This window comes from Siphateles boraxobius, unplaced genomic scaffold (genome assembly GCF_051911475.1).
Source record: "Siphateles boraxobius isolate OS27281-9 unplaced genomic scaffold, OSU_SipBor_1 5, whole genome shotgun sequence".
In the NCBI taxonomy this organism is placed as follows: Eukaryota; Metazoa; Chordata; class Actinopteri; order Cypriniformes; family Leuciscidae; genus Siphateles; species Siphateles boraxobius.
This window is the reverse complement of record NW_027509141.1, coordinates 2,858,918-2,870,116: the sequence shown is the minus strand read 5'-3', so window position 1 is coordinate 2,870,116 and position 11,199 is coordinate 2,858,918. Positions and strand designations below refer to the sequence as shown.

Sequence of the window (11,199 nt, the reverse complement as noted above, 5' to 3'; positions counted from 1 at the left end):
TTTAACATTGATAATAATCAGACATGTTTCTTGAGGAGCAAATCATCAATTTAAAATGATTTCTGAATGATCATGTGACACTGAAGACTGGAGTAATGATGCTGAAAATTCAGCTTTGATCACAGGAATACATTACACTTTACTATATATTCACATGGAAAACAGTTGTAATAATTTTTTTACAGTATTACAAATTCACTTACCAGAGGTCATAAATATGATTTGGAACAAGGAGCATGTGTTCGATGCCTTAAAATGGTGTCTACGTAGGCAGCTCATTATGATGCTGTGTGATAGACTTACATAAATACTGTAGCACAGTGGTTCCCAACCTTTTTTTGTCTGAGACCCCCTTTTTCCCTAGAAAATATTTTAGGGCCCCCCTTCACATTTAATGATATTGTCGCTCTTGTAAGCTTGCAGCAAGGATGACAAAATGTTTTGTTTTTAAACAAACCGTATGATTATTACTATAACCAGATATGTTTATGCACAAATAATAGTGTATAATATTGAAAATACTATAACAAAAACATCAGTAGCCCGTTTGTAATTTAAAAACGTAAGCCTAGGAGTAGCCTATTAATTGGCCCTATTTGAAATGCAATAACAAAAATATCAGTATTCACACTGGTGTGTAGGGAAAAAATAAAAAATTAATATAGACTATTACAAAATGACTGGTGTCTGGGACCTCGTTGAAAACCCGTTTTCTGGTCAGCCAGGGGATCGTGAATAAAATTAGCTAATGTAATATAATCGTTTGGCGCTCTAGCGATTAATAAACATGCGTTTATTAACAGAATAATGCGACTTGCGGAAGAACATTGTAGCCGGAGCTACTTCTCTCTGTTTATGTCTATGACGAGTCACGCAGGCACTGGGCTACACCGCAGCGGTACGACCCGAACCAGTATAAAATAGTCCCAATATAAACACTTATTATAGGTGTACCATAGTGACTCAGGATAAGACAAAAACACGGTTTGGAAAATGGATTCATGATGTACTCGCTCATTACATAAATTTAGTACATTTTGAACACAAAAAAAGTTACGGACTGCTGCTCAACACTTTTCAAAATATGACGAGACCCCCCCAAAGAGCTCGTTGAGGCCCCCTTGTGGGCCGAGACCCCCCTGCTGGGAACCGATGCTGTAGCAGATTTAGGCAGGTGGAGCTGGGGAGGTGGAGGGGTTCAGAGGACTGGCCTACAGCGAACACCAAACCAGACTATTTAAACTTTGAGCAAGCAATCTCATTGGCTGCAGAATGAGCACAGGCCAATCAGCTTTTGTCATGTCACTGTTAGGACCTATCAGCCTGCGCCCTCTAGAGTTTCACGACCGAACTAGATAATCCCATATGTTTCCAACTTGTGTCTTTTGTAGCCGACCAACTTCACGAATCCCGTGTATGCCACTCTTTACATGGGAGCGCACAACAGCCGCAATTCCCTGGCCAGCACAGATGAGAAGAAGGAGCTGCTGTCCCGGGGCGACGAGGAGCCGCTGGTGGACCCGCTGGCTTAGACCGGCCATCGGTTTGGGCCACACATGGAAAATACCATTTGCCTTTTAGAGAAAAAGAAAAAGAAGAAAAAAAAAGAAAATCAATGATTAAGTGTTAACACTGTATAAAATGTACAAAATGAAGGACTACTTTTGTATGTGATTGCAGTATTATATTTTGTTCTTGTACAATTCTTCTGGTCACAACTAAACATCACAAGAGCAAAATATACATTTTCAAAAAAAAAGAAAAAAAAAAGATGCAGTTTTTGGTTTCAATTTTTAGGTCACCTCCCTTTTACCTAATAGCCACTACCTCTGTGCAATATGGAGTCAAAAAGAAAAAGATTGGAACAATTACATTTTTTATTTTTGTATGAGATGTATAGAGAAAAATGTTGTTCCATCAGTTGTTGTATGTTTGACTGTGTGGACAGGGCAACTTTGACATGGAACCAGTGTTTGCTTTAAACTTACTACAATATCAAGCAGATGTTATCAATTTTATGTGCCAGTATTACTCTCATTGTAGGTTCATAATTATAATTATTTATGAGGATAATCAGTTTCCCATGCACAGATCCAAACCATTGCAATATTACTTATGCTTATTACAAACTTTTACAGAACCGATTTTTGTAAGTGAGAATGTCAGTGTTGTAGATTTGGACACACTTGACTGAAATGTTTCTCATGATCTTAAAAGCTTTTGATTGAAAGGCTTCTGCTTAACTGCTTGAAATTAGTTTTATAGACAACAATAAATTGTGCCTATGTATGAATCTCTTTGCAAACCTAAACATCTTTGTTCAAATGTAACAAATAAAATGAAATGGTTGAGTTGGAACGTGGATAGTGAAGGAAAAGCAGCACGCATGGGATCTACACAATATCAAAGATTTAACATTTTTGGTCACCACATAATTGCCATATTTCAATTGAATAGTTTTCATGACACATTTTAGATTAATAGTAAAGAATGAGTGAGTGTGTCCTAACTTTTGACTGGTACTGTATTTATTTTCAGATGAATGAAATGAACTGTGGGTAATTGAAAAAGAAAACTGCTTACAAGTAAATCCCAAAACAATAGAAGGCACATTTGTGCATTGGTTGTAGCGCGTGATTTGAGCACCTTTAAACCTGATGAGGGTTTATGACAGACGAAAGTGAATTTTTACACTTGTTTATACTTGTTTTTAAAATGTCACAGTTAAAGATGAAAAACTGATGTGTTCTAATATTGACACACTTTCATCTTGTCTTTTGTAATCTGCCTCTGAAATATACCATCCATCATGTTGCTTATACTTTTAAAATGTATGCTTTTTTTCTCAGTAAATCCATATTTTCCTGCTCAGCTGATTGCAGACATGCTGCTTTTGTCACTGTCAGAATGCGTACCAGCCATATTTTAAAACATTTTCTAAAAATTATGAAGAAAGAACGATCATCTCAGATCACTGACTAATGCCAGATCTTCTTCAGCTGAACTCATGTTGAGAGAGGACGACTTCTAGTACAAAATGTATGGAATTTTTAAGTTTTATTCTATTTTTTAAGGATAGTAATATTAAAAAGGATAGTGATAATGATAGTTAAATTCCCTCTGGAGTAATTAATCACATGACATTTACAAGATGGGTGATTGTATCCAGAACTCAGTGCGAGAGAGCAAGCATGCAGGTGTTGTATTTTGAGATGAGATAAATGTAAAAGTTATATTAGATTCCTTTGGTAGATAGGAGCTGTATGAATGGAAATTGCCATTTGGGACTTTTGTCAATATGGACACAGTGTGAAAGACAGACCCATTTATTCGTATTCATTTATAGTCAGTTGACACTCTAGGACTGAATACTGGCAGTTTTTATAGCATCAAATAACTAACTAAAAACAAACTTATTTTAAAAACAAACACTTGAAATTACATCAGCGTGATGAAAACTACAGTAAATGACAGAAACTATCTTTGTTAAAAAGATATGTGAAGTGTAATTTAATTGTTTATTTGGTCTCACGTCCCATTAAATAACATGGGGAGGCGGGGTTTATGAGCTATACCAGGACCGGTCACCGGGGGGCGATCGAGACGCTTTGGCTTCATTTTCAGGGCTTGTGCGACACGCTTGGTTTGAACCCACTGTACATTCTAATGGACAGACACATTTGGAAAAATCCTGACTTAAAACTTGCAATTCTACAAATGATTTTTAACTTTAATTAATAAATTCAATCCTTCTATTTTACAGACAAACTATGAAATACTGGCAAACATATAATAAAATGTAAATAAAACCATAGAAAATGTTGCTTACTTCTGTGTTTGGAGAGAAGTGCTGCCATGCTTCTCTTCAATGTAGTGTTTTTTTTTTTATTACCACATGCAGAGCTTTACTGCCATTTGATTGGAAGACAAACATCCAATCTCATGGACTGCAGGCTTTAAACTAGGTAAAATGCTCCAGAAGTGGGAAAAAAAGGGCTGACATGTGATGTCCATTGTAATGGACGAAGGGTCAGTGTGGTGCATTCCATTTGACCTCGGAAGTGGGAATTTCCAAGTTCCCAGTTAAATGGAATGGAACGCCCCTCAATTCGGAGTTGTGATTTGGAAACTCAGGGGAAGCACAACAACCCCCGACATCAGAATGTGTCTGCTCAACACATCAACCACAGTGAAACCTTAGTAATATTGGCTGTATCTGAAATCGCATATTCTCTTGTCTTGAGTAGTACTTATTTTGAATTAAAAAGTATGTTATATAGTATGAATCTGTGCACGTACTATCGCCCATATTGTCATTATCGTGTGACCTGATGAACAGATTTAATTCACACCTTTATTCACATATGAACACTGATCAGCGAACATAATCATAAGCTCAAACGAACCTGCTTGATGCGCGAGAACAAACCTCTTGCAGAAGCTCAAAGTGGTAGTTGCATAGGCCTAATTATCAATGGAGGGACAGAAATCTCTCAGATTTCATTAAAAAGTTCTTCATTTGTTTTTCAAAGATGAACGAAAGTCTTACGGGTTTGGAACGAGATGACGGTGAGTAATAAATTACACCATTTTCATTTTTGGGAGAAATAACGTTTTAAATGTTTGTACATTGTTAACACAGTTAATATAAAGTGGGACCGAAGAAGAATATGCCTTTAAATCTTTCCAAACCTCTTAATGTGGCATCAGACGACGAGGCCACGCAGATTCTTCACCGGAGTAACCCAGAGATTAAGAGCTGGCGGACACATACATCATATCTCTGTCATTTGTTATTTAAATTTTATTTGTTTTGTAAGTCTTTCTGTTTGTATTTATCCAGATAAGATGCGTGTTCACTGACACTGTACACACTGGCGTCAGTCGCTTGCTACACGTTATGGCTTAACCTGTTCACCTTCACCCCCTTTTGAGCATTAATCTGAACTTTAATAGTTGTAATTGATGAATGCTTTGGAATAGACTTAAGTTTGGTCTCTTTTTAAAGACACTCAGCAGATTATTGCAGAATTCATTAAAGCATAATAAAACAAATGAAAAAGTTTGTTTCTTGTAAAACAAATGTACTGAACTAAACGTTTTTTTTAAATATATATATTTTACAAAATAATCTGGACTCTAAAATTGCCATATCATAAAATAGTCATATGTCTGTTCCACTAGCGTAGCCAGAAAAGCGTCTCTGGGTGTGCATAAGAAAAATTGGGTGTGCCACATTTATTGTCAAATTAATGTGCAAAAAAAACTCGGACCCGGCTTATCACTAACTTTACAGAATAGACTGGGTTGATGTGTAAAACTTGCTTGCCACATAAACATAGGCCTAATACTAGGCCTACAGTATATAAAATATAACTCAGGGTTCAACATTAAGGCTTTACTTGTGCTTTTCCTTCGAACAAGTAAATCAGCCATTCTCTTGTCCAAGTAAAAATGCAGAAATCGGTTTAAACGTATGCTTCATCTTTCATTTTAAATTCTTAGATTTGATCAATACATTCAATTGAAAAAAATAGACACTATGCTGTTACCAATCAAATTAATTAATTTACACTGAAAAATTACAACTGCATTAAATAATGTTACGAGATTGTTTTAAATATTTTTTGAAGATACAAAAAAGATATTGGAAAGAATTATAGCCTACTTTTAAACACGAAACTAAACCACCAGTAGGGGGCGGCAGGTGACTGTCTTAATGAGTGAGTTATTCGGTCATTTATTCAAATGATTCGTTCAAACGGCTGAATCGTTAAGGAATGAGGTAGTTGTTTAATGGGTCATTGAATCTTTGACTCAATCGATTCATTCAAAGCGCGGAATCATTCAGTAATGCAGTTATGTGTTCCGGTGAGCTGCGCTGTGGTTCTTGGGATGTTTGTTTGGAACTATTTTCGCTGCTCAAATAGAAAAACAGTCAATATTGTGTCTAAAATGTAAGTGACTTGATATTGATTACTTGTTTATTGAACTGTCATATGAAATCAGTGTCATATTTTCAATCGTGATGGTATTCAGCAGTCGTGGTGCTTAACTGTATCATATCATATATTATAAATATGAAAACTCCACATTAATTTTTTAACCGCTCTATGTTCATTAAGTTTCTTTGTGTGAACTGCGCTCATTGTTTCTATTTCTCCTCATGAGGCGCGAGACTCAACAGCACAACCGTATTACCAGTCTGCGGCTGTTTGCGGATTGGTTGGCAGTGCGAATGTCGGCAGATATTTTTTTAACGATAATAATTAAACAATTAAAATACATTTTAAATGTACAAATATTTTAGGTAAACAACAATAGTCCAAGTTTAGGAAACGTTTTTATTAAAACTTTAAAAGAGAATTCTGCATCTATTTTAGGTGTGCCAGCTGCTACTGTGGGTGGCACCGGCACACCCTGGCACACCCGTGGCTACGCCAGTGGTCTGTTCCAAATTTGACGTTGATCCCACAAAAACCGCGCTGTGGCGTCATGATTGACAGCTGTGATTGACAGGTTCTCTGAGAAAAGTAGTCACTGAAGCAACAACAGACTTTTTTCGGGATCTTTGGAGGACTGAGGAGATTGGAGCTTTAAATTTAATATCTAAATTTCTATAATTAATAATTTCACACCGACATACTGGGTTGTTCTGCAGCAGAGGCATGTGCCTAGCGAGAGTGAGGGCGGGACCAGAGCGGGACATTGATTTCGCGGCTCTACTTCCTGCTCACTACTGCGCATGTCTGGTCCCGAAATTACAACTGCGCAGACTCAAGTCCCAAGATGTCAGCGCCATATCGGGACAATGGCGGCTTCACTTCTCGCCAATGGAAGAGAGCGAAGGGGCGTCGTCCATCTTTTTTACAGTCTATATGGTTCAAACACCTGTTTCTGAAATCACATGTCCAGTAATGCTGATTGAAATTTCTTATATATATACTACCAGTAGTAGGGGAAGAAATTGAGATTGAGGCAGAGGAAGGTCAGAATCAAGAAGACAGAGAAGATTATGAGCATGAGGCAGATGTATAACCAGTACTTGGTGATGATCCTTTTACAAACATCACACAAAAGAGTGATATGAAACAACGTGGAAACATCTTGTCGGTATACATTTGGCAATGGAAGTTCTTGGTCTTCCAAGAGTGAGAATGTTGCTTGATTTCGTCATGCCGTGGCCTGATTTCGTTGTGTTGCTTGATTTCGTCGTGTCGTGGCTTGATTTCATAGTTTGGGGCTTGATTTCGTCGTGGCTTGATTTCGTCGTGCCGTGGCTTGATTTCGTTGTGACGTGGCTTGATTTCGTTGTGACATGGCTTGATTTCGTTGTGACGTGGCTTGATTTCGTTGTGACATGGCTTTATTTCGTCGTGCCGTGGCTTGATTTCGTTGTGACGTGGCTTGATTTCGTCGTGTCGGGGTTTGATTTCGTTGTGTCGTGGCTTTATTTAGTTATGTTGTGGCTTGATTTCGTCGTGTCGGGGTTTGATTTCATTGTGTCGTGGCTTTATTTCGTTATGTCGCGGCCTGATTTCGTTATGTTGTGGCTTGATTTTGTTGTGTCATGGCCTGATTTTGTTGTGTTGTTGCTTCATTTCATTATGTTGTGGTTTTATTTAGTTATGTCGTGGCCTGATTTTATTGTATCGTTACTTGATTTCGTTGTGTTGTGGTTTGATTTCTTTGTGTTGTGGCTTGAATTCATCGTGTCGTGGCTTGAATTCATCGTGTCGTGGCTTGATTTCGTTGTGACGTGGCCTGATTTCGTTGTGTCGTGGCCTAATTTTGTTGTGATGTTGCTTGATTTCGTTGTTGTGACTTGTTTTCGCCGTGCCGTGGTTTGATTTCGTTGTGTCGTGGCTTGATTTCATAGTGTCGTGGCCCTGATTTCGTTGTGTTGTGGCTTGATTTCGTTGTGTCGTGGCCTGATTTTATTGATGTTTTATTAACAAGGTTCGGGAGGAACACGTTCTAATGATCAAACAATCAAGTCAGCCAGCTGTCAGCAATCAGTAATCAACTGGTCCACTCAATCAGCACAAATAAAGCCTATAAATACACACAGTCAACTCACCCATATTCCTCGACAGTTTTCAGCATCCCTCCACCACCCCATCTCCTCACACTTGCCTAGTTATCTTCCTAAACAGAGATACGGGGGAGTACTCTGGGTTCGGGCCCAATTTCCGAGCTCGGAGCCCTCCCCCCGGACAGCACGCCAAATACGCATAACCTTTTTTATTCTCTGATCATTGGTAAGTGTGAACTCGTGAATGTTGTTTTGGCTTGATTTCGTTGTGTCTTGGCCTGATTTCGATTGTGTTGTTGCTACATTTCGTTATGTTGTGGCTTTATTTCGTTATGTCGTGGCCATATTTCATTGTATCGTTACTTGATTTCGTTGTGTTGTGGTTTGATTTCTTTGTGTTGTGGCTTGAATTCGTGACGTGGCTTGATTTCGTCGTGTCGTGGCCTGATTTTGTTGTGATGTTGCTTGATTTCGTTGTCATGACTTGTTTTCGCCGTGTCGTGGCTTGATTTCGTTGTGTCGTGGCTTGATTTCATTTTGTTGTGGCCTGATTTTATGTTGTGGCTTGATTTCGTTGTGTCTTGGCCTGATTTCGTTGTGTTGTTGCTACATTTCGTTATGTTGTGGCTTTATTTTGTTATGTCGTGGCCTGATTTCATTGTATCGTTACTTGATTTCGTTGTGTTGTGGTTTGATTTCTTTGTGTTGTGGCTTGAATTCGTGTCCTGGCTTGATTTCGTTGTGACGTGGCTTGATTTCGTTGTGACGTGGCCTGATTTCGTCGTGTCGTGGCCTGATTTTGTTGTGATGTTGCTTGATTTCGTTGTCGTGACTTGTTTTCGCCGTGTCGTGGTTTGATTTCGTTGTGTCGTGACTTGTTTTCGCCGTGTCGTGGCCTGATTTCGTTGTGTTGTGGCTTGATTTCGTTGTGTCGTGGCCTGATTTTATGTTGTGGCTTGATTTCGTTGTGTCTTGGCCTGATTTCGATTGTGTTGTTGCTACATTTCGTTATGTTGTGGCTTTATTTCGTTATGTCGTGGCCTGATTTCATTGTATCGTTACTTGATGTCGTTGTGTTGTGGTTTGATTTCTTTGTGTTGTGGCTTGAATTCGTGTCGTGGCTTGATTTCGTTATGACGTGGCTTGATTTCGTTGTGACGTGGCCTGATTTCGTCGTGTCGTGGCCTGATTTTGTTGTGATTGTTGCTTGATTTCGTTGTCATGACTTGTTTTCGCCGTGTCGTGGCTTGATTTCGTTGAGTCGTGGCTTGCTTTAATTTTGTTGTGGCCTGATTTTATGTTGTGGCTTGATTTCGTTGTGTCATGGCCTGATTTTGTTGTGTTGTTGCTACATTTCGTTATGTTGTGGCTTTATTTTGTTATGTCGTGGCCTGATTTCATTGTATCGTTACTTGATTTTGTTGTGTTGTGGTTTGATTTCTTTGTGTTGTGGCTTGAATTCGTGTCGTGGCTTGATTTCGTTATGACGTGGCTTGATTTCGTTGTGACGTGGCCTGATTTCGTCGTGTCGTGGCCTGATTTTGTTGTGATTGTTGCTTGATTTCGTTGTCATGACTTGTTTTCGCCGTGTCGTGGCTTGATTTCGTTGAGTCGTGGCTTGCTTTAATTTTGTTGTGGCCTGATTTTATGTTGTGGCTTGATTTCGTTGTGTCATGGCCTGATTTTGTTGTGTTGTTGCTACATTTCGTTATGTTGTGGCTTTATTTTGTTATGTCGTGGCCTGATTTCATTGTATCGTTACTTGATTTTGTTGTGTTGTGGTTTGATTTCTTTGTGTTGTGGCTTGAATTCATCGTGTCGTGGCTTGATTTCGTTGTGACGTGGCCTGATTTCGTCGTGTCGTGGCCTGATTTTGTTGTGATGTTGCTTGATTTCTTTGTCGTGACTTGTTTTCGCCGTGTCGTGGCTTCTAAGATTTAGTTTGTTACAAACAATGCGCAATCCGTAAAACAAAAACCTCAAAATTAAAGTTGAAATGTTAAATTAAATTTGAAAAGTTAATATGTTATAAGCGTAAAATATAGACCAACAATTGTTATGTTTATTATTTTATTTCATGTTGGTGAATTATTTTGTGAAATGGCCAAAAAAATTACAATTAAAGAGTGTTGATATTTGTAATATTTTTATTTGGTCTCATTAATAAAAGCCTCATGAGCTGGGAAAATGTACTTGTATATTTTTCAGAAACTGGAAACATAATTCAGGTATGAAGGGGTTAAGTCAATGTGTGCAATTTTTACCTATTTCAACTTAAGCTATCCCAGAGGCTTTGTGTGTCCCAGCAGGTCCAAACAGTCCTGAGCCAGAAATTCAAGCAACAACAGAAGTTTCAGAGGAAAAAGAAGTCACACTTTATTTTTGGTGTCTTTGACGTGAAAAAATTTTGATGTTGTATTATAACACTTGTGCTGTCATTGAGGTGGATACAGGTAAGGTTATAGGACAGGTTTGGTGGTATGGTTTGCTTTAAGGGTTGGTTAAGGGGTAAGGGAAGGGTCAACAGTGTAACTATAGATGTACAGAAATTAATTACATGCAACATTTTTATTTATTTTATGCACAATGTAAAAAAAATACACAATAAGTGCATATATCAAATGATTGATTTAAAGGTATAGTTCACTCAAAAATTAATATTTTGTCATTATCACCCACCCCCATGTCCTTCCAAACTATAGACTGTAAAAAAAAAGACTTTCGTTTATCTTCGGAACACAATCATTTTGATGAAATCTGAAAGATTCCTGGAAATAATGTAAATGCTCTAAATGACAATATTTTATTTGGAAGAAATGTCAGTAGTTTGTAAAAAAATGTCATTTTTACGCAAAAAGATCCATATAAATAATTAATCCAGATAAACTGCTAATTTTGCTTTTTTTTCAGAGATGTATAATAAAAAATACTGTTCAATGTTGGCACCTTTATACTTTGAGCAATCAACGATACCTCTGGCAAATCAATGTCTAAATCATTATATCAGTCATAAATGCAACACATTATGTAAACCGTTGCATAGGCTATTGATGAATATTTATTTCCTAAGTTCAACTTATTTCTAGACTGACGTGTTATTATGTGATCAGGAGAGGACGCACTATTTTCAGTGGCGCTTTAAAACAGAACAAGAAACTCTAATA

The 11,199-nt window shown here is 37.8% G+C and overlaps 1 protein-coding gene across 4 annotated transcripts in view; it reads left to right on the top strand.

Annotated features, from left to right (window-relative positions):
• Nucleotides 1–2,871, top strand: part of lrp1aa (low density lipoprotein receptor-related protein 1Aa) — a 264,759-nt gene extending 261,888 nt beyond the window's left edge. For all 4 annotated transcript variants that reach the window (XM_077204508.1, XM_077204507.1, XM_077204510.1 and 1 more), the window contains exon 89: nt 1,392–2,871. In XM_077204508.1, coding sequence (XP_077060623.1) covers nt 1,392–1,532 — 141 coding nt within the window. In that variant the 3' untranslated portion in view covers nt 1,533–2,871. The remainder of the gene's footprint in view (nt 1–1,391) is intronic.
• Nucleotides 2,872–11,199: the final 8,328 nt, after the last annotated feature.